Source organism: Mytilus edulis, chromosome 14 (assembly GCF_963676685.1).
Source record: "Mytilus edulis chromosome 14, xbMytEdul2.2, whole genome shotgun sequence".
NCBI classification, from domain to species: Eukaryota; Metazoa; Mollusca; class Bivalvia; order Mytilida; family Mytilidae; genus Mytilus; species Mytilus edulis.
In genome coordinates this window covers 25,066,874-25,091,508 of record NC_092357.1, presented here as the reverse complement: position 1 = coordinate 25,091,508, position 24,635 = coordinate 25,066,874, and the positions used below count along the sequence as shown (strand labels likewise).

The 24,635-nt window shown below is 31.7% G+C and overlaps 1 protein-coding gene across 1 annotated transcript; it reads right to left on the bottom strand.

Moving 5' to 3' along the window:
• Positions 1-920: 920 nt before the first annotated feature.
• Positions 921-24,192, bottom strand: LOC139504071 (fibrinogen-like protein A). The gene is made up of 5 exons (XM_071294130.1): positions 23,889-24,192; positions 13,373-13,509; positions 11,679-11,775; positions 3,868-4,032; positions 921-1,162 (listed from the first exon to the last, which is right to left on the bottom strand). The coding sequence occupies exons 1-5, from the start codon at positions 24,187-24,189 to the stop codon at positions 921-923; spliced, it is 942 nt and encodes a 313-aa protein (XP_071150231.1). The 5' UTR covers positions 24,190-24,192.
• Between the last annotated feature and the right edge of the window lie 443 nt (positions 24,193-24,635).

Below are 24,635 nucleotides of genomic sequence, written 5' to 3'. Positions count from 1 at the left end.
GCGTCATGAAGTTCTAGAACTGTTTTGGTTCTTATACATCATTGACTTTCAACTATTCGGCTTTGAGTGTTACAGATGAAGGTAAATCCTGAAAAACACTACGAACGCATGGACTTTATAGCGCTTTGTTTCAATTTTCTATGTCCTATTTTATCATAAAGCTCTTATTACTAGTATTTCATTTTTGTACATCATCGGCTTTCAACTGTTAGAGAATTCCTGACGAAGGAATTAGAAAAAACTTCGGACGCAACAGACTTAGGAACACAATTGTAATATACTAATCAATAATATCTTTGCGATTATGTTAGGTATCGAGCGTAGATAATGAAATGTATTTATAAACACGAAATGTACGCAGCAAAATAATCCACACTTTTTGTAAGCACTGGAACAATAACGCTGCAAAAGTTATAAAAGAAAAACAAGCTGATGGTATTTCTGCCATGGAGGTTGGAAACTGTTGAAGTTAAAGGAAGTATTAAAAACTTTAAACAAGCAGAAAGTACTTCTTGGAATAACATCTAAACACCACAGCGATAATATTCTAAAATCAACTGATAAAGGATATTGCAAAGGTTAAGATAAAAATAAAAACAGAAAACAAAAAACAAGTTTATTATACTTCGGGAAGTGCCAAGGAGCAGAAACAAACCAAGCATAATGGATGAATTTTCTTCTTCCTTCTTTTATCATGGTGCACGCTTTTTGATTGTAATTCTGAAAGACACTAGAGTATAGAATTCTTCTATTCATAATATAAATAGGTTACTCTGATTTAGCCTCAACTTGTTATATACTTGTATTTAATTGCAGTAGGGAATATTCATAATGCAACATAATTTCTTCATTTCGTAAATGCCACAACGTTCATCATGTTCATGCAGACCAGAAAATAAAGCAAATGGTTATCGGATCTTCTAATTGATAGGTCTTATTTTGATTTCGGTAGCTTTTAATGTAGTTGGTCCCCATAATTTCCAATATATCGTCTTTGCAGCTATGGTTCCCTCTGGTTTGTAAATGCCATTCAAACTAGATTTTCCGCATGCATTGTACCACCAAGCACCTTGCTGTCCCAACCCACAATGATACGCGTGAAGGTCGTTGTCACGATCTCTTGTAGTAAATTTCATTCCATTATTACTTTCAAATCCATTACCTAAAAAACAAACGCGAACACATGACATGCAGTTGAATGCCGGACATATGTTTTTTCCAACAGAACTCTTTCAAGCTTTTTTATTCCCCCGTCACTGATGATATTTTGGAGACAAAACATGTGTCTTGCTTACAATTTTTTTTCAATTAGACAGAAAAAATATTACAGTCATTCCTTATAATTTAATTCCAAATTTTATTTATAGCTGGAGTCAATCATGAAAAAAAATGTAGATGAGATAACGGTCACATGACAAAACGTTGTTTATTAGCTGATAGACAAAACACTGTCAGCCAATCGGAAAAAGCTTTACATCCAAAATCAAATTATTTAAAAACAAAGACATGATCCACGGATATATTGTGAACACATTACCAACAGCTAAAACTAGTGTTGTCGTCATATTAACGGTCGGAAGAAGCAAAAACGTTAACCGGTTAATCGAACTTTTTTTCAGTCATTCCTTATAATTTAATTTTAAATTCTATTTTAAGCCTGAGTAAATCATTAAAAAGAAGTTGATGTCGTCACGTTTACATATGTACATTAGCTGATAGACAAAACACTGTCCCCAATCAAAAGACGCGTTACATCCAAAATTTAATTATTTGATATTAACATGTAATGAAATCGTACATGACAATTCAAAAGTTACCATCATTATTCTCACTGAAATCATAACTTACAATAAAAAATTTTGGCCAATTACTTTACTAAAGTAATGCAATATATTATAATTACTTTACTAAAGTAATGCAATCTATTACACATTACATTTTATAAATTTTATTATCAAATGAAATTATATACAACATTTTATACTGCAACCTATCAAATAGGTATCACAAAAATCCTTTCTATGCCCTATTAGACCAAATGTCATTAGCTTACTGAAGATTATCATAAAACAAATTGACACACATCCTTATTTCAGTATTTTTGTTAATTACTTTTTATATGACATTACGCTTACTCATTTAGATTACTCCATGCCTGCACAAAACACATCTTGACTAACAGCTTTTGGGCAAAAGTTATTGTAAACACAATTACACCGATATAGGTCGGTAAAATAAATACTATTATTATACAATTGTGAGTTGATCAAACGATTTATTTCCATAGTTCCCGGGCCACAAGATGTGCAGAATCTGCTTACTTTTCCAGAGCACTTGAGATCACATCCGTTTTTTTTAAAAACGGAATTGTATTGTTCAGGCTTTAGTTGACTACATTGTGTGTTGTTTTTTGTGTACTATGGTTGTTTTTTTTTTGCCATGACATTGTCATAAAATTGAGAATGGAAATGGGGAATGTGTCAAAGAAACAACAACCCGACCATAGAAAAAACAACAGCAGAAGGTCACCAACAGATCTTCAATGTAGCGAGGAATTCCCGCACCCGGTGGCGTCCCTCGGCTGGCCCCTAAACAGTTTGTTTTCCGACTTGAGTTTGAATATCTGATTGGTATCTTTTGCCTCTTTTTAATATGATATGCAAAATATAGGCTTTTATTAAAAAAAAATACTGCTTACATTGTTTTTGAACATTAATTTTTATACTGGTAAAAAATAAACTATCTCTAACTTTTTTCGAATTATATGTTTGAATATCCTTTTGGTACTTTGCGTCTAACTTTTAGGATTATGGCATTAACCGCTCCCAAACGCGATTAAGGTGGTACCCAACACTTTCACTAAAATTAATTTGGCTGGTTTAATTTTCATAAAATTTTGTCAAAGTATTTACTTTGACCCTTTAACAAAAATGTTCAAATATAAAAAATTTTGAACCAACCGTTTTGTCAGAAAAATTACACTGGTTATATAGCAATTTGACAAACATCAATTTTGATCATTGAGAAGCTTAATATTCCTTTTACAACACAACGTAATAAAAACGTTTAGCTGACTTGACAGAGTTATCTCCCTGTAGTGTTAGGTACCACCTTAAACCATCTAAATTCTGATTGTATCTAGGACCCGTCGTTGGTTTCTTCTTTTGAACTGTTTTCCATTTTGTTGTGTTTTTTGTTTTTATAGCTTATTGTACGGTGTGGGTTTTGCTTATTGTAGAAGGCGATTCAGTGACCTATATTTTTCCGTATCCTTCACGTTCGGTCACTGGTGAATAGTTGTCACATTTGTAATGATACAACATATATTTCTCACTATATAAATACTTAGTATAAAAAGGATTAAAAAAAATTTGCATGGAAAGAAACAACCGGTTTTCCTAATATATAATAAAAACCGATTAGCTGAAAAGTTTCCTCCACAATGATCTAAAAACAAAACAAAAAAAATAAAAAAGGAAAATAAAATAACCAAAGTCATCAAAACACATAATTAATATTGTTGTTTCGACAGAAAATATAATCTATGGTTTGTCATAAAAATCCTAACGATCAACAAAAGCATGATGACGTCTTTTAAGCTTTTTGAATGAAAAACTTCATTATTACTAGTTGTTTAAAAAACTTCATTGTAAGCAGTAACAATTTATTATAAAGGAATCAAGACATAAAACGCAAGCACGGAAATATCTGTTTAACTTGGAGATATATGTTTAATATACAGGTGCTTCTGGTAATGGAATGTTGCGACCTTGACATGTGTTGGTCGCGTTTGGAAAACATATTATTCAAGTATTTGATCCTATCCCTTTAACCCCTTTTAACCAGTACCAAAGCACTAACACTTACCAGCAGTGCCCGTGTATCCAGAGACTGTAACCCTGTATTGTGAAGCTTCATTGTTGACTTTAAAGTATTGATATTCTGCGTAAGCAGTATCGTTGTTGAAGTCATGCACTTCAAATCTCACGGAAAAGTTTCTAGATGTGGTTAAAATATGTAAATTGTCGTTACCTGAAAAAGAGACTATAAGGATAATCATATTAGTGTAAACAATTTTTTTGGTGAAAATTACAATTAAAAATTACAGTTTTATACATATGGGAAAACAAGTGTATGTTCACTGCCACTTCTGGTGGAGTTTTTATTCCCCACGGATATCACCAGCCAAGTAGTCAGCACTTATGTGTTGACATGATTTACCATTATAATGATTCATAAAAAGTAAAATCTCGAAAATACTGAACTCCGAGGAAAATTCAAAACAAAAAGTCCCTAATCAAATGGCAAAATCAAAAGCTCAAATACATCAAACGAATGGATAACAACTGCCATATTCCTGACTTTGTACAGGCATTTTCTTATGTAGAAAATGGTGGATTGAACCTGGTTTTATAGCTAGCTAAACCTATCACTTGTATGACAGTCGCATCACATTCCATTATATTGACAACGATGCGTGAACAAAACATGTTTACAATACAGCAGTCAACATTGTGTTATAATCTTAATCACTAAAATAAAACCATACGAATATGTAACAAAGAAGCACAAAATGGCATATAGACCAAACATATTAGCACAAATTAAGGACAAGAATACACAAATTTACCATAGTACAATAACACAATGACGGGATGTATAAGTACAGAACCAAGTCATATATGTAACAAAGAAACATAAAAAGGCATACAGAAAAAGCACATAGCAAAAATGAAAGTTTTCGAAGTAACACCAAAAGGCATATAGAGAAGGAACATTAGCAAAAAATGAAAGACAAGAATACATGAATATCACAAACAATAATGACAGGATGTACAAGTACAACAAGTATCTTAATAACAATAAAAAACAAACAAATATTTAACAAAAATAGTCATATATCAAATTTAACAACCTCATACATATGATCATAATTATAGATTAACTGTTTACAAAACTTAGTTTTTTTTTTAATACTAAGGATTTTCTACCTCAGGAATAGATTATCGAAGCTGTAATTTGCAAATCCTTTAGGAAGTTTTGGTCCTCAATGCTCTTTAAACTACTTTATTAAGCCTTCTTACCTTTTTTTGATTCGAGCGTGTCTGATGAGTCTTTTGTAGACGAAAGGCGCGTTTTGTGCAAATATAAAATATTAATTCTGGTAGCTATGATGAGTATTTTTACCAATTCCTCACCTCATTAAATAAACAACGATACATAACATAAAAAAGACAGTGCAGTTCTTTAATTGTGATTCTATTCGCCTTTCAGAATCAAAAGGACTTTTGCTCATTCATTTAAATTTTCGTTTTAACGATGCAGTGTGGCTAAATTTCTATTTTATGATGCTGAAAACAAATCATACGCTATTGACTTTTTTTTTTTAGAAAGATTACACAATATTTTTTGATTTCTGAAATTTCAGAAATCAAAAAACAATTTTACTGATTAAATCATGACTTTGATAATGAAAAAAATCTGAAACTAGAAACGATATTTTCATTGGAGAGACATTCGTTTTTTTACATAACAAATAAAACTTTGAACGTATAAGACGTCTGAATGTTGATTTAAGTTTTTGAATGAAGTCTATGTACCGATAATATTATTTAGTAAATGTTTTGACTAGTTTGTGATATCCAAAACCCTGCTACAATAATTATTGAGTGATACATAGATTTCTTTTATTAAAATCAAAATCGCAGTTACATACACGAGTGAATCGAACAAGTTGAAATAAATAAACAACATAGAATAGTGACAAAGGAACGTCACCATCTCAAAATGAATAATTAACAAAAGGAAATAAAAACTCATCTCTTTTTTCATAAATTTTGGTATTAACCTTCCCGTTAAGGTAAGACGATACCGAATGCCATATCTCCCGATTTCCAAATTTTTTGGCATACGTGTATTTTGAATCGAGTTACATCGGAATATGTGATAAAAAATGGGGGTCACTATTTTAGTTTTTTTTGTGATTTTCATAGGAAAACGTCAATTTTGGCGACAAATTTACTTAGGTATATAGGGGAAATACCTTTTTTTCGGCTTACCTTTTTAGATTTTCGAATGGATGGCTATTTTCTTATATACGGAGAAAAACAAAAAACTAACATAATATCCAGGATTGCATAGTGAATCCATACACGTAAAGAAACTCATATGTCACCATCCTTGTTTTTGAAATAAATGGCTTCAAAGTTGGTCGATAGGCCTAGAATTTGACCAAAAACGTGTGACGTTATTGTACGGAATATAACGTTATTCCTTCTCAGAGAAATGGAGAAAAAAATATGTGTCGGGATCTGAATGAGTATATTTTATTTTCATTCTCCCTGTCGACTATCGTTAAGTTCCTAGTAATGCAATATAAAATTCTACTGAATCAGATATAATTTTATTTCGTCCTGCACATGGAATTTCACTCATATGAATTAATATTAATATCGTCTGATTTTCACATCAAACGAGTATATACTTGAAACTTGCGTGAACAGGTTTCATGTGAATCTTATGATAATAGTTCATGCATTAATCACCGGAACTTTGTACACGTTAAATTCACGTAAATATTTAAAATAAAATTATTTAAATAATATCTTTGTTCTAAAATTTGATTAAAACCATAAAAAATACCTTCAGATTTTTGTTAAGTTTATGTGAAAATTAAATAAAACATTTCACGTGAGATTCATCCGAATTACTAATTTTTAACTCCATCATATTAGACAATGGTGGTATCATCACTGCATTCCGTGATGCAGAAATATAGTATTATAAAAGATTTGATTCATTTTTTTTTAAAACAGTTTTTAAATTGCTCGGTTTGATGGGTGTTTAACGTTCAGTGGCAAATAGTTCATGCATGTTCGGAACGATACAATACAATTTTGAAAATAGTTGTTTATAAAAGACACATTTGATGCACAAGTCAAAAAAGGTTAAACATTCTGTTATTTGTGAAAATTATGAGGAAAAATAATGATCTTGATAAAATACACATTCCAAAAAATAAAATAACAAAACTCCAAGAAAAATTCAAAACGAAAAAACCCCTTTATAAAATGACGAAATCAAAAGCTGAAAAACATCAAAAGAATGGTAAACAGCTGTCATATTCTTGACTTGGTACATACAATACATGTAGTATAGTGTACTCTGCGTGGTGTAAATGTGTTACTTGTTTGCTCAGCAAGTCGGACAAACCTTGCAAACTATTAACCCGAATAATTCAGTTGTTATATTCCGCTTACTACATTTAGTAAGTAGGCGAGATCGATTACGGGGAGGGACTGAATTATTCGGGTTAGCAAACTGTATGCAAAATTTCACAAATTTCAAAATTCTGTCATTTGTGAAAAATTATTTACATAACAAATCTTGAGATCATATATGTATATGCGAAATTTAAAAGTTCCAGCTTGAAATTCAACCTGTATCAGATGTAAGCCGGAGTCTGTACTCTTTGTGCCTTTGTATTTTATCAAAATGCCTAATCCAGCAACCTGTCATGAAACAAAAAAAGAAAATCCAGACGATATGCGCACCTATACTATGAGTAGTAACACCAGGTACATAGTTTTAAACAACAGTAGTCCTAAATAATTAGCCGAATTAACCCTATATATACTAAGTGCGGAATTAACGGTCGAACGGACAAATGTTAAACAATATGATGATATGTGCTCTATAAGTAATTTGGTGACAATGCATATTTTTGGATATGCAGTTCATATCATGGAATGGTAATTTGGAGATCTGAAATGTAGTAGCAATGTAAGAAGGCTAGCATTTCCGTCATTCCGTCTTTGGTGGAAAGTTGATTAATTGGAAATTTTACCGCATTTCCTTATATTTCATTATGATTTGAATTTTCTAGAGAAGAGCAAAAGTTTTAAGACTTAAACTAATATTTACCAAGAGACTGAAATGATACTGTGAAAATTATACTACACATATTCAAAATTTTCCAACATTTACTAAAACTACAAATAAGAAGTGTAAAGATACTATTCCAATTAGCATTAGTCACGATTTTCTTGATGTCTTTGGTGTTGATGTCGTTTACATACTACATGTATTGTATGTAGCCCAGCTGTTGCTATCTTATAAATTGCATATCACATATCTCCACTTATCTTTCTATCAGCCAACTTTTGTACAAATAACATGTACATGTACACAATTTTTTTTTATTTGTACTTGTACTTTTACCAATAAAGTCTCATGTTACCCAACTTCCATAATGAGCAAGCGGTAACGTAGATATTTAGTTTTGCGTAACTGTTCAATTTTGGTCTCACTCGCGGTCTGCGTTTAAAATTTGTCGATTTTTTTGAAAAAATTAGAGGCAATGATCTAAATTTTAACAACTAAAGTTCCAAGTGACGGGTGTAAATTGTAGGATTGATTGCTTTGATTATTGGTTGGTTAACGTCCAGTGGAAAATATTTCATGCATGTTCAGGACGAGAACAAGTTAACAATAAATACAATAGGTAGGTTTTGCAATAGAGGCAAGGGCATCCGCGATGATGGTCGGGAAAATTTTAACTGTAACTATACATGTATATATATACTTGTATACTTGTTCTAAAAACTAATTTTAAGAAAGAAACTTTCCGAGCCTTTTCCGACGCCTAGTATGCGAGCAATATGGCCCTCAGAGCCCCAAAAGGTAACTTTGTTAATTTTCTTTCAGTCGTTTTGTGTCCCAACTTTTACATGTACATTATTTCCAACTCAAAACTAAAAAAACCCACCGAATACCCATGCAATCGTAAATTAACACGAAGATAAAATGTAAATGATTTCAAGATCTAGCTTTTTTACAGTCTCTTGCCGTTTGAATAATAAAAAGTCAGTCGTTTGCATGTAAATTTCGAGAACAAAATTATAACGGAATCAGGGAACACGGAACCGGTCTGACTACAGCCAGCCTCAACTATCAACATGCGTTTGTAGACGCAAGTGGATACTCGGGGCTGGCTTTATTCAGACTGTAACAGAACCTGAATTTTCTTATTTTATTTCTGCCGAATCAAGTGCCCATGTATTTCTCAGCCTTCGTTAATTTTCTAATGCTTCATTCCGATGTTGCTGTCCGTCCTGAGTAGACCTGGTTTATACGATTACAAAGGTGGCACTGTATTTTAAAATATTTCCAAAACTATATCGAATTTACTCTGTACAGACCAATGAATTTCAGAGACTGTTTACGCATGGAACACAGGAAAAGTTATTCGGCTAAATAACCACTTTTTTACATTCCATACAAACAAACTATTTTCTATATGATTTTCAACGTCTGCTTGTATTGTGCTTTTACCCCCAATTATATCCGTATTCTCATCCAAATAGATTTCAATTTTGTCCGAACATTTTGAAACGAATTAATAGTTGTAAAATTGCCAGTTTTTTCACACATCATCCTAAGCTTCTATAAATTAGATTTCTACTTTCAAAACAAAATTTCATGGGGATACGGCGTGAATCATGAATAAGTACTTGCAATAATAAACCAAGGTTTACTTTTATAAATTGTTATTTGGATTGAGAGTTGTCTCATTGGCACTCACATCACATCTTCCTATATCTATACCAAGAATAAAAATAAAGTGATAAAACTGTGTCTGTTATGCATAAGAACATATATAGATGAAGCGTGCAGATGCTCAAATATCAAAGAAACAGAATATTTAAAAAGTAAAGTAATACTTTTTAAAGATTAATAATGAGCAGAATGATTGCCGGAAAACGATAAAACAATCTATGTCAAATAACCGCTACGTATTGCATCAAAACTCTCGGCACTCTGCATCTAGGGAAAGTGACCGTTAAAAATATCACACAAAACCCGCTTTATTGGCTTATATGTGTGAACGTTAGTCGATAACGTCAGGAACGATAACTCATGGCGTAACGTCATTCGGTATCGTGTTACCTTAAAGATATAAACATCAAGATCCAGGAAAAGGCGGTATTCCATGTTTGTATAAGCTTCATTTAAGTCAGTTCAATCGAATAAATCTATTCAGTGTACATACTGAAGTCGTAATTGTTGAGAGCAAATATATTATTCAAATATCTCAAAGTGATATTAAATTTCTGTATCAGATGTTTTTGTTGGGTCTTTGCCGAATGAAGTCATTAATAGTAACTCATAACAATACAGAAACAGCTCCGCAATAAGAGGTGCACAGTCTATCACCATTGCAATTCCGATAACCCGACGATATACGGAATCTCCATAGCGCAGAATATATAATCTAATCAAAAATCAAGGGTAGTTATTGTATCAAAGCAAGCCCAATAACATAGTTCTTTTGTTTGTTGGTACTAGAAAATAACCTTAAAGAGTTTGAACATATTAATTCGAATTTGGACTTTTTAAATTCCAATGTGATTTTTTTTTAATAAGATGATAAGGCAAAGTGGTATATACATGAACATGTAGGGTAGAAAATTCATAACCTTTAACAGAATCGAAATCATCATTAAAGGCATGTGAATAATCAAGTACTTTAAACGTATTTTTGACACTCCAAAAGTAATTCAAGCCACTTTTCGGAAAGCCCTAATTGCAACCTACAATTTTTTTCTTAAAATGTGTTGTTTCCCTCGGTTTTAGTTTGTAACCCGGATTTGTTTTCTTTTAATCGATTTATGACTTTTAAACAACTGTATACTACTGGTGCCTTTATTTATTTCTTATACACATATGCACTTTCACGGTACTACAATATGTCGATACCCTTTATTTTAGCATTGCATAAGGTCATGTTTTTCTTTGGCTGTTAATCACGTCTTGGATGCTGGATGTGTACTGCTTGATATTTAAGTCTTAGATACATAATTGTTTTTATTAGTTGTTTTTGATTTAAACTAGCTGTCAAAAACTGAATGTGAGTACTTCAAGATTTGTACTTTGCGCCTTTTTATTGATGGAATTTCTTAAATACCCTTCTACGGCCGGTGTGTGTTTTTGTTAGATGTTTTCTGCTTTACATCGATCTAGTGAGTTAAGGCCTCTTCATTTCATTCTTAAAGTGTGTCTATTGTTGTACTTTAAGCTTTGTAATTATTGTCTCATGTTAGAGGAGGACTGAACCCTCAAAAACAAGTTTTATCCCGCCACAATCTGTATGTGTCTGGCATGGTACATGTCTGAAATATTTGTTTTCCGTAAATTGATTTGTTATAAAATAGTTTGTTAGTTTTCCCAATAAAATTGTTTCATATTTGTCATGTAGGGGCATTTTATATTCGACTTCATGGTATGGTTTTTTTTTTCATTATTGTACGGTTGACCATAATTGCTTACAACTATTTTACTTGAACTTTGTTGGATAGTTGATTCATTGGCAATCATACCTCATCTCCTTATTTTAGAAGTAGATTCGGCAATGATAAACAGCGATCGACGTATGTTGCGAGTTAATCATCGTTTCCCAAATTTTCTGATTAACAATTAAGTTTACAAAATACATATTTTCAAAGTTTTAATCTTACAGATAATTTCATTGTTTGTTTGTTCTTTAATATTTGGGAATTGTATTGTCCGTATGGCTTATATATAAATATATATATAATCGCCTGAGATATTTAAGAAATTAAAAAAATATACTTTTGGTTGATGCCTCTTCTCTTTTATTTTTCGATAATGATACTCACCAATCCAGTGGTTTTCGGAAACACTTCCAAAACCGTTCTTGTAGTCACTCCAGTATCTGTAGAAATCAACAGAACTGTCGACGCGTCGCTGTACGATCTTAAAATATATATTAATGAATGTGTAATTACATCTGTACGTCTTTAAACAAAAAAACTACAATTAATGCACAAAAAAACATATGTTTGAATAACCGTCCCCCAGGTATTTCCGATAATAACAATTTGGAATTTGAAATATATTTCAAGTTTTAACACTCATTAAAGATATATATAGCAAGGGCCTGTTTATCGAAACGCTTTAAGGACCGGCCATGTCCTCGAATCGTCTGAAGAAATTTTGTAGTTTTGTGCAAACCAAAAATCAAGATTGAAGTTTTGTTCATAACAATATATTGATATCTGTGTCTTATATTACATTTGTAATTGCCCTTTTGCTCGAAAGAAGGTAACCAAACAAAACAAAATGTCAACTAAAAACAGCCAGGTAAGTTGTACGCTATGCATCTAACGCCACATCCGATTTAAAAAATCATGAGCGTGACTAAGATGATCCCAAATTTTTTTTTTAAACAAAAAGTAAAAAAAGTTGCAAGATGGACAAATTGGGGAAACGTGTTCTAGATTTCAATCAGATTGACATTTGTCAATATGTGCAAAAGGTGACACCATTTTGATTATTTTAATAACAAAGAGAACACCAAAAATTTTGGACAGTAAAACTTACAATATAAAAAAGAAGATGTGGTATAATTTCCAATGAAACAACTCTCCACAAGAGACCAAATGGCACAGAAATAAACAACACGCCTAGTCAATTAAGAACGAATAATAACTTCCCTTGCCACCAACAGGGTTCAATTTCACCAATTCAAAATAGGATATTTATTACGTACGCCCCTTCATCCCTCCCCATGAATCCGGATCTGAGAAATATAAAGCGTCTATGGACGGTTTCACATTTCTGATATTGTAACATTTCTAGATTCATAGAATATTGATAAGTCTTCAGACACGCTACACGTGTATCAACTTTTAATCAACTATTGTAAAATAGGGTTTTGCATAACAAATATCTGCAATTTTTTCTTTTGATTTACTTCTATTGATTGTAAAGTTAACAAGTGATATTATTTCCTGGCATGTGGTATTGGAATAATCATTACTTTAGATTACCTTAGCCGTATTTGGCACAACTTTTTGGAATTTTGGGTCCTCAATGCTCTTCAACTTTGTATTTCTTTGGCGTTTTGAACTATTTTGATCTGAGCGTCACTGATGAGTCTTATGTAGACGAAACGCGCGTCTGGCGTATAAAATTATAATCCTGGTACTTTTGATAACTATTTGGCTTATATTTCATTCGTTACGCATGTAAATAGCATTTGCTGTATCATGGTCAAAAGTGCATTGCTACTGACAAGAACATTCGGATATAATGTTATCTATAGGCAAAATATGGCTTTGAATTTCAACTTTATCATAAAATTTCAAAATGGCCATAGTTTGGTTCTTAAATGGATCTTTTTCAAAAGCCTCACTTCTTTGTTAAAGTAAATCCAATAAATTTAAATTAAGGAACATTTCTCATTCATACAGAGATCTGAATCCTTGCCTGGACTTGACGTGACTATTTGTTCAATTGGTTCATCAGTCTTTTTTTTTAAAAAGTTTTGGATTTTATAAATCTACAGTACCGTCCATCCACCGCCATTAGTATCCATATCACAGTATACATCTATCTTGTTAGTTACATCCGGGTATATTTCAAACACCCCACTTCTCGTGCAAGATGGGAGGTCACTACAGTCTCTTGGTTGAATGTTGCTTTGATCTGTAGAAAAGACATAATATACTAAAGTCGATAAAAATCATAGTTTTACTTTGTAACCCGGATTTGTTTTTGTCTCAATCGATTTATGACTTTCGAACAGCGGTATACTACTGTTGCCTTTATTATGGCATTCAAAACAAAATGACGAAGAGACAGCAAAGACTTAAAACTTAGTATAAACAACTCTTATATGTTACACTTTGTTTATATAGCTGTTTAACAAACCCCGCCTCTTTTGGGAAAAAATTTAATATTGATTTATTTTGTTTACATACTGGTTTCCATATATGATGTTTTTACTTCATTTCGTAGTGACACACCTTTAGATTTTTTTTTACCATACATACACATAAATGGCGGTTGACCCTTATTGGAGGGGTAATACATAATTTTTATACCTTTGAACTCTTAAAAGTTCAAGAAATAAAAACGTTGAGAATATGCCGCCCATCTCTATATTTTGACTGTGGAAAATTGAGAATGGAAATGGGGAATGTGTCAAAGAGACAACAACCCGACCAAATAAAAAACAACAGCAGAGGGTCACCAACAGGTCTTCAATGTAGCGAGAAATTCCCGCACCCGGAGGCGTCCCTGTATATATATAGTGAATGTGTAATCTTTCAATTCTAGGATATAATTTGTTACAAAATTGTATAGTAACTGTGCTTAAACGGCTGTGGGTAACTTAAGTTACCCACAGCCCAAGATGGCGGACTCTGAACTCGTTGATATTTAATGCATACAGAATCTACTTTTTGCAACGTTTTTCATGCAGAATGTAAATATTTATAGGTTTCTTGAATAAAGAAATCACTAACAATTACCATAAGTTTATTAATTTAGAGTTCATTAAAGCGCAAGGCCAACTTTATAAAAAGCATAAGACGTCCGTAACTTTTTGATCGAAACTAAGCAGACGTCATTAACTTTATTTGCAGATGTGGGTAACTTTTCATTCAAAATTTTAACATTTATAATTCGATTTAAAGGGCTTGACCGTTCAATCGCGTTATCAGAGGAAGGCAAGACTTGCGAGAGTTCATGCACAGGTCAATGTAACGCGCATGTCTTAATTCGATTACACGGCATATCAATTTTAACAGCTAAAGTACTCCTCACAATAGTTTGAATGCACGGTCTGCTAGGAAGTAACTGAATTTATCTAAGGTCAGATTGTTGAGTTTATTGTACGCATAATTAATGTAAATACTTATCTTATTAACTTTTCAATTTCAACATATTATTGATTAATTAATTTAAAATCGGTCACATTCAACTTGATAATTTATACATTAGTGGACAATTTACTAAAGCAATGATTTATATATAGTATACAAATCTTTGACTAAAGTTATTATAATACGAGCGAATTAATTATAAATGTTTGATTCACATAGTTTTTAATTCCAGTTACATTAAAATTTTTGTATCTTTTTATCGAGGTATTAAAATTGAAAACTAGATTCCAGGTATTTCTATTCATTTTACATTTCGTAATGCAGATTAAAATGGTATTGGTCCATTATCAGGTATGTTAACTATTATTTAATAATGGGGTTGCCTTGTGGGACATTAACACCATCAAATGCAATTAATTAATTTATGGTACCATTTATTGTTCTTTTAAATTAGCGTATTAAGGACAGCAGTAAATCGTAAATATATTTCAAAGTTGAGCCTCCGTTAAAAGAAATTAGTTGATAAAATTTTTGATATGGCAGCTACAGTGATGTCTTTATAACCGGTTATTTTTAGGTCAACCAAATTGCGTTGCATATATACAGACACATATAATACAATATGTCTCTGATATATATTATAATATTTATTTTCAAATAATATTCATTCATATTTTGAAGTAATGTCTTTATAACCGATTGTTTTTTCGGTTATCCAAATTGCATTGCACACATTTTGATATTTATTTTAGTGTATAAAATATATATTATTAAGTCTTTCCACTTTTCTGTGGAAAGACTTATTGTTTTTCTTCTGATTATTATTTTTTTTTTTTCTTCCGCCAAATTTTGTTCTTGCGCAAAATGTTTGTTTCGCAATATGTCGCTTAGATATTTCTCATATGGTATCGTATACTTTATGCGCTTTTAAATTTCACCCTGCTAAGCCGAATCATTTTCTATGTAAGAGTTATCTCCCTTTTCACTGTTTACACTCTGTGTGCATCTCCTTCGTAACAAAACAAGATAGCGACAGAATTCTTTTTACAAATTGTTCGTTACATCCTCAGTAATTTTTGGCGTATTTGGATCGAAGCGATTCGATGAAATTTTATAGGAGTTATCTACCTTTACAAAATAAATTTGTCGGTATGTTTATTTTACTCATAAACAGTTAACCGTATAACCCTGGAATGTTTTTATTTGAGTCCCCTAGGTCTTAACTTAGAAAATGAGGTCAAGGTCAAAGGTCAAGGTCAAGTTCTCAATTGTGACTTTTGCTTGTTTTTGCATTTTTTCTGACACTTTGAAAGATACATATTAAAGAACAAGTGCAAAATGTCAGCTTTATGGTAATGAAGATATGCTACATTTAGTCTTATAAAATTAAATGGCATCTTATAGGAGTTGTTGCCCCTGAAATGTCTTGATATGAGGTTATTTGATTATAACTTCAATTAAGTTCATTATAAAGACATTTGACCTCATACAAAAGGTTAAGTGACAAATGACCTTGAAAAATGGCTACCGGAAGTGACCTTTAGAAAACCGGAAGTACTTTGTTTTGCAATTTTTTCACCTAAAAGTACCCAGAATCCATATATTTTGTCATATAGATACATAAAACAGATTACTGAAGAATAAAAATGACTTCCAACAAACCGGAAGTGGCCAATTATCTCCCATTCTACATACAAAAGTATATAGAAACTATATATTTTTGGAATCAGTGTGGAAGAAGCTATCATATGAGACAGGATGTGACATTCATTTTACCGGAAGTAGCATATTATCTCCCTTATATCACTCAAAAAGATAATTAAACCATCATTTATCGCATCAGTATGAAGAAACTACCTTCTTATCCAAATTTCATTGTTGTGGAAAGACTTTCAATTGTTCTCTGAACAATTGGTTTTTAATTTTAATTATATTTGTTCATAATGACATTTATTGGAAGGTTTATGATGTCTGAGTAGAAAAGGCGTTGAAAGAGGTGTTATAATTGGGGTAAAGAAAACTGCTTTAGCCACCTGTGATGTCAAAAAAGCTACGCCTCTGAAACAGAAACTGAAAAATTGTTATGCAGGATTATTTCATTCATCAGCAGGACCATCTATATGTATGTTAGTCAGAGAAGTGGCAGTATGCCTTATCTAAATACAGTGATAAAACAGGTACATCTTTTATTCTTTAATTTTAATATAGCTAATTCAGTACATGACATTTTTAGCTTTACCAATGATTTCAGTAGTAGCATTTCGAGCATAATAAGGAACACGATTAAAAATGGCGAATACTATATTGATCCGGATTGCTTTTACTATGAAAGAACATACCAGGAATAAGAATAAGAATAAGATTGATTTATTTCGAATTGGTTTCTTATCTATATATCTCATCCCGATTAGAAAACATTTCAACACTGATTTATTTTATAATTACACTGCGAAGGTATAGTCCCGCAAGTAATTTTATATTCAGAGCATTTTTAGTATGTGTACATATCACGAAGGAATTTTTACAATTATTCTAATTATATCATTCTCACCACAAGTTTACCTAAATTTGATTTATTTTCATATGTCATCTTTATAAAAGAGAGAACCATTTCAGTAATTTCAGAAACTAGTTCTGCACTATTTGTGCGAAGTATATATATATAATATAAAAAAAATAAATGGTATCTCGCAGCTATATAAAAATTCATCAACGGTAAATATCGATGATATCAGTAAGTAAACTGATGCATTTTTATAATTAGATATTTATTTAACAACCAATTTGAAGTAGGCAAGAGAACTCATCCAGTATATGAGCAAATAAGACTTGGAGCTAGCAGGGTTCAGGTCATAAGTTGGAAACGAGCTGTTTCGGTTAAAGAAAGCAATTTCACAGTCTTGTAATTGGGGACCAGTTGATTTAGATCTATGGCTATTATTCATGTTCCATGATCACAACAAATCATTCATACCCTGTCTGTATTATGTATAAATAATGTGATCAAACTAAGGTCTTGCACTAGGATAAACCGTCATTACTCACACAGTTATTTTGCGAACGTTTTAATCGTGCCCAGAAAAATAAAATGCTACATGTAATGGACAAGATAATCAAATTTTGATTTTCAAGATTGCTATAACTATCAAATATTTACATAAACTGAAAATATTATTGCCATCTGTTTGCCGTTCAAGTAACGAATCTTTATTTTTCGGGGTTTGTTTAAATTAGCTTTATTGGATTTTTCATATGAGTGGAACTAGTAGCTATCAATCCACTTGCGCATTCAAATGATATTAGTTTTACAGATAACAATGTTTCCATTAGTCCCAAATTTTAGAAAATTGATCAGCAAGGCAAGATAGTTTTACTACTATACTTGGAAAAAGGCATCGTTGGTTTATGTCTGTCATATTTGTTTTTCGTAAACTGTTTTGTTATAAATTAGGCCGTTAGTTTTCTCAATTGAATTGTTTTATATTTTTCATGTCGGGGCCTCTAATAGCAGACTATACGGTATGAGTTTTTCTCATTGTTGAAAGCCGTACGGTTGCATACATTTGCTTACATTTACTTCATTTGTACTTTAGTGGATAGTTGTCTCACTGGCAATTATAATCTTTTAATTACCATTAATAACGAATAGAGAAGAAATAGTATACACTTCTGCAATATACGTTTACAAACTTTAATACCAGATGTGTAGATCTTTGATAAAATTATCGTCTGAAAATTGCTGATATAAATTTACATCTTAAGCGAGTTATTGTTTGGGTTAATGGTTTTCTTAAATCTTATCTATATCATTACAGAGGTCAAGAAAAGTTCAAATAAGTTAGGCGATGAATTAATTTTATTGCTTTTGTGGTTTAGATTTAATAGTAGCGTATATCTCAGACTATAAAACTGCTAATTAGTACGATTGTTATCTGAAAGAGAAACAACGCAATTGGGTTAAATACTGTGAACAGTTATACATGGAATTTTATGTATATACGTATATTAGAGACTATTCGTTTTTTGAAGCAGTCATAAATGATTTGGGATAATAATTGTTGTCGAACGCCATACGCATTATATGCAATAAAACAAAATCAAAACAAAACAAAAACAAAACAAAAACAAAAAACAAAAACAAAACTGAAAAAAAATAAATAAAAAATTAAACAAACACAACAAAATGTTACACGATACCAGTTTTAATGCCGTATTGACGAGCGCCATAAGACGGCAAATATTCCATCGGCTATTTGTAGAGTCAAATTTTGGGGGGTCTTAACTGCACCTCAGTTTAAAAAGTTTTTGTCTGGGAAACACGATTCATTTACTAGTTTCAATTGGCTTTGAACAAGCCTTCAGTAACTGCGAGTACTCTTAGGTGGGTACTTGATGTCTTTAGTCTATTCGTTAGTTGTGTATTGCGTTTTGTGTCGATCTGATGAGTCAAACCTACCTCAACTTTGTTTTATTTTGTGTTGTTAACCACTGTCCCCGGTTACGGGAGGGCTTAGTTCTCACAGACTTGTAGTTTGTTGCAGTCTTTTATACTTGTTTTACGTTTAAATTGATTTATACTTAAATATGGCCTTGTTTTCTTGTTTGAATTGTTGCCAGGGCCTTTTATTGCTATTATACTGTATGGACTATGTTCAATGCTGAAGGTTGTACGGTGGCTTATAGCTGTTAACGCCCACGCTATTAAGTTTTAGGCAAATAGTTGCCTCATTGACATTCATGTCAGATCTTTTAGTTTTTATATTTTCTGATGGTAAAAATAGAATTCAGTCATTGGTAATATAAAAAGTATTAACCATATATTTGATTACAAACATAACAGTTGGCAAGTCAAATATCTCCATCTGTTATCATATCAATTTTAATTATTTTTCTATATTGTATATTACCAATCTGGAGCTGATTTTGATTGATTGTCAATTTAAGATATTTCATGTTTCCAAAAGCGTGCTTGGATAGTGGGTTTTTCAATCACCAAATGACTTCGTTCGTGCTCGGAAGATTGTAGTTACTTATGGTTGTGTTCTCTTATACATTTTCGTATCACAATTTGTTAGCAAGGTCAAAGTGTTATGAGGCACTTTAGGTAAAGAGATAAACTAATCGTATGCTCATTCTCGAAGGGCCCCGCAATATTAAGTAATCCACTAAAATGGACATTACATCGGACAAAGCGCTCAATACGATAGGACTTAACTTATAAGCGATATTGATTTTCTCCAAGATTTGTTACCTTAGTCAAATTTGCTTGGTTCCAATGTTACCACGATTGCAATACAAGAACAAGTTCCAAATACGTGATTGAACCAAACTACAGTGGGATTGAATATTTATTTGTCAGATATTGAAAGTTATCTAATTTTATACAAGTTACAACTTCAGTTATGCTGTTATCTATTTTCATCTATTTATTATCCAGTTATGCTATTATCAATTTGCATCCATTTATTGACCATCAAACGGCGAAATAGGTCATTGGCTTCGGGAATCTGTTAGCTAGTAGTTACTGCGGTCAGATTCTTGTTATTACACAATATTACAATCAGAGTTATCAGTTTTATCGACTCTCAATGTATGGTACTGGTTGGCGGTAACAAGTTCCAAAACATTCTTTATGAAATGAATGTTTTTGAACTTGTTTAGTGGCGTACTTTATAGGCTGCACCAGTACCGATGAACTTGATTTATCACTGTATTATTATTTAATTTTGAACATTAATCCATGTAATCTTCATTTCCACCTCAAACGTAGTTTCTCATGTTGATTTTGGACATCTGTTGCCAGGGTTCAAGTCAGCACCCCATTATTTAAAAATTTTATTTCATTTTAGTTTTTATTTGAATTTTGAATTTTATTTATCTATTTTATTTGCATCTAATTTACGGTTGCCCAAAGACCCTTTGTTTGTGGGTTGGTAACCGACAGAAGTCATGATCTTACTTCGCCAATAAAATATATTTTGATTTTAATAACGTCTTCTCTCTTATAATTTCAACAATTTAAAGACAATTTACATCATAAAACCCCTTATTTGTAAACTACACGACCGTTTATACTGCTCATTCACCACCAAATGTGATCATACTTACACAACGGAAGTTTTATGTGGGGTTTGTGGTACTCGATCCTGGTTATGGTTTGAACTTTTATTAACTAATGTGTGTCTTATAGACGTTTTTCGCTTCAGACCAAGGCTTTTTCATACTCTTTAATGTTTTGAGTTTAATTATCTGTTTGCGGTTTACCTTCACCTCTGTTTCTTTTTTATGTGTATTTTGATGAATACTCTTTGACGCGACTCGGTTTTTATACATCCCACCAGTTAGTTATAGTGTTATGATTTTTTGAATATGTTTCCTAGTATGTTTTTTTTCTCTCTTTGTATGTTATCAGGGGTTGTTATACTATTGAATTACCCTGTTGTCTTACGTAGTTATTCATATTTTTATATACTATGTCTAATTGTTACACCATGTTGACTGCTCTATTCCTTTTATTGTCACTGACTTTTACCTATTGTGTCTTTTAGTTTTATTCAGTTTAATGAGATTTAATGCAACTTGCATACAAATGAAATATGCAGCTAGCTGTAAAACTATGTTGATTCATTTATACAAAATTTCCTCTCTTCAAGTTTTCCCATTTACGGCAAATCTTGGCCAGCGTGTCGCAATATCGTGCGCAACGTCCCAGAGTGCCTAGATTGACACCCCCTTTTATTTTACTGTCAATGCTGATGTTTTTTTTTTTGTAGGGATGAGAGAAAAGTTTTTTTGCTTTTTCAAAAAGACGGAAAGAAGTTTGTGCACTGAAGTCTCGTATAGTCTATCTGGGCAATTTGGGTTCCCATCCAAAAATCCCGGATTCACGCTACCCTTGTCGATGCTGGCAGAAAATCAGTAAGTGTATACACGCTACATGTATGTGTAAAAATACTTGTGTAGTCTACTTGTTCAAAAATAAAAACGAACAATGATGTTTCAACAGTTTATCTGCAATCATCGGAAACCACCCTCCGAACCAGGCGATTCGGGTATTTTCGTTTTATTGTTATTTTTTTTCATATTTTTCCCAATTTTGTCTTCCATCGATACAATGAATTATATCATACTAGACATCTACTTCGTTTTGTGAATATGTATTCGATGCAATCTCTATCATAAGTTTAAACATTACATCCACGTATGTCGATTCTATGGAAGTTACGGACATCTCTATTGGTATGATGAAAAAAGTTACGGACAAGTTGTTTTGAAGTTACAGACAGCCTAAGTGTTTTTTCAAATCGTGCTGTGATCGTTTATTTTGTAGAATTTAATCACCTGTCCAGTTTAGGGGTTTCCCTAAACGATTAATACAACTTTTAAATTCAGTTGTTTAATTGATGCATTCATGGTATTGTTATGCTATAGAAGAGAAGTATCCAACCGACGCAAGGCGGCTCCATCTTGGGCTGTGGGTAACTTAAGTTACCCACAGCCGTTTAAGCACAGTGAAAGCAGAACTTGTTTAGTTGTAAAAGAATTTTCAATGGGAAAAAGCATTTTCTATATTAACAGTAGTACAACATGAAATATAGTTTTATATTACATATATTTGAATGATTAATAGAACAGTTTTAGTCGTAAAAGAATTTGTTTGGAAATTACATTGTCTATATTTACACTAGTGCAACCTATAAAAGTTTTAAATTTCATATTATATTTTAATTATTAAATAGAACAGTTTTAGTCGTAAAAGGATTTTCTATAGACAATGGCATTGTCTTTATTTACAGTAGTGCAACCAATAATAGTTCTATATTTCATAAGATAGTTAGATAAGCGCTTATAAGAAGAATATTGTTTCATTTGCTTAAAAGTTCCTTTTAAAATTGAAAGATAAAACAAAACATATAATCGTGGCCTACGTTATAAGGATTATCTTCTAAGTTAGTATAATATTGTACAAGATTTAAAATCTCTTAAGCAATGCATTACTCCTCTAGCAGTTGGCGTGGTTTACAAATGTGCTTATACCTTCATATAAAGAAGAAAAAAGTTATAGTAAAAGAAAAAGAAATTATGCGTTTAAATGGTTGTGCACTGCGTTTATAATTAATCAATGGTAAATTTATGGTGTAATACCTTTATCAATTTATCCTATTAGTCTTTGTTAAATTTGTACTTTTCAAACATTGTGCAGAATTTATCTTTGTTTCAACTAAAGAGAAACCTGATTAAAGTTTGATCCTGTCCAGAACTATAGACAAAATTTTACATAACGTTTCATTGCATTAAGAAAATAACCATCACTGGAAATGAACCAATCAAAACCTCTTTTCTTTTATCTGTGTGCAAGCTTTAGAAATGATGTAACCTCAGGTTTCCAAAACATTCTATAGAAAATAATGGTGCTTTGATACACCCAAGATATATGTTAATGACCCACACATTTTTTACTGCAATGAAATGTTGGATTAATTTCCTTCATCTGTCACATTCAAGGGAATATTTTTGTTTACCCTTTTTCGTATGCAACCGGATGTGACGTACTATCAGTTGGTAGTATTACACCTTTTGTGAAAGATTTGTTATAGATCTAGGAAGTACCAAAGCTATAACCACTGATATGAAAATAACCTACCGACTACAAGTACAGCATCATTGGTAGTGATAAGGTGCTAGAAAATGAAAATTTATTAGAAACATCTAAAGGACATTTCTAGAATTTTCCTTCATCATGATTCAGATTTTTAAATTGTTCTCTGATGTTGCCTTCACAAAATGTTATGCTTATAATACATACATAATGTTGGCTACACTGTTTTTAAAATAACAGAGTAATAGTATATAAATAACGGAACAAAACCATAGCAACTTAAGCGAGAAATTAAATAACAGAACTTAAACATTGTTAAAAAGGGGGAAAAGTTCGTTGTCCGTGTCCTTAATTTTTAGAGAAACATGTAAAAAATAAAAAAAATACATTTAGCGTTTGAAACTTTATTCTTTCAAAAACTATGATAAATTAACAAGGATGTTCAAAAATGGATTTAAAAACTATATATGAATATCAAACACTTGAAAAAATGCAGACTAGCGTACACATTTATGAATAGAGCAACATGGAGCGGTCAAAAACAAAATCAGCAAACATCCCTAAAATATTAAAAGTTTGAAAAATAGTATTTGAAATACCTGGAATCTTCATCATGAAGTTTGAATTGGCTGTTATCTCTGTTTCCGGTGTAGACCTTGTATCTAAAATGCAGCGTCCAGATGCCGTTTCGTAGCTTGTAGAACAACACTGTTGAGCTATAGAACACACACACGCACATTCAACTGATGATGTCACAATCTCTATCAATAATGTTGTATTACTCGAAATTATTCTTTGATTTGTCTGCTTTTCAAATTTATTTCGGTTATTTTCTGCTAATGCAAAACAAATAGCAATTGATATATATACAAAAATAGACACTGTGTGAAATAAACACATTTTGTCGCGTTTTCAAATAAACAAAAGAGATGTCACTATATGAAATTTGAACAAATAATGAAGTATTATTGATTTTACTTAATTGTCTTCTACCTGAGGCACTGAGGTTTTGGATTGGTAGTACTTTGTTTACATCTCATATTTAAAATTACCTTTATCTATATGTGAAAATAACCATAGGGACATAAAATTGAACCTTCAAAGACGTATATTTTACATTACCTAAATTATGCACAATACTAATGGTTTTCAAAGATATGTTTATCGTATGAAAAGTTTTGTCAATAAGATTTCGAGTTTCGATTAAATTATTTATTAAAAAGTTAATTAGTACACATATTGATAACATGAATTCCCTTGATATAATGTTCTGTCTAATGTTTGACATTCGATCCGTTGGTTGATAACGTTTTAAGTTGGATATTTTAATGGATATATCTTTGGTT

Bases quoted from the DNA above. Each gene is read 5' to 3' on its own strand.
- LOC139504071 (XM_071294130.1), bottom strand. From the start codon at position 24,189: ATGTGTTTATTTCACACAGTGTCTATTTTTGTATATATATCAATTGCT. The intron at 11,776-13,372 runs GTACTGTAGATT...ATATATTTTAAG, and splicing joins CTAATGGCGGTGGATGGACG to ATCGTACAGCGACGCGTCGA. The intron at 1,163-3,867 runs GTAAGTGTTAGT...TTTGTTTTTTAG, and splicing joins TGGATACACGGGCACTGCTG to GTAATGGATTTGAAAGTAAT.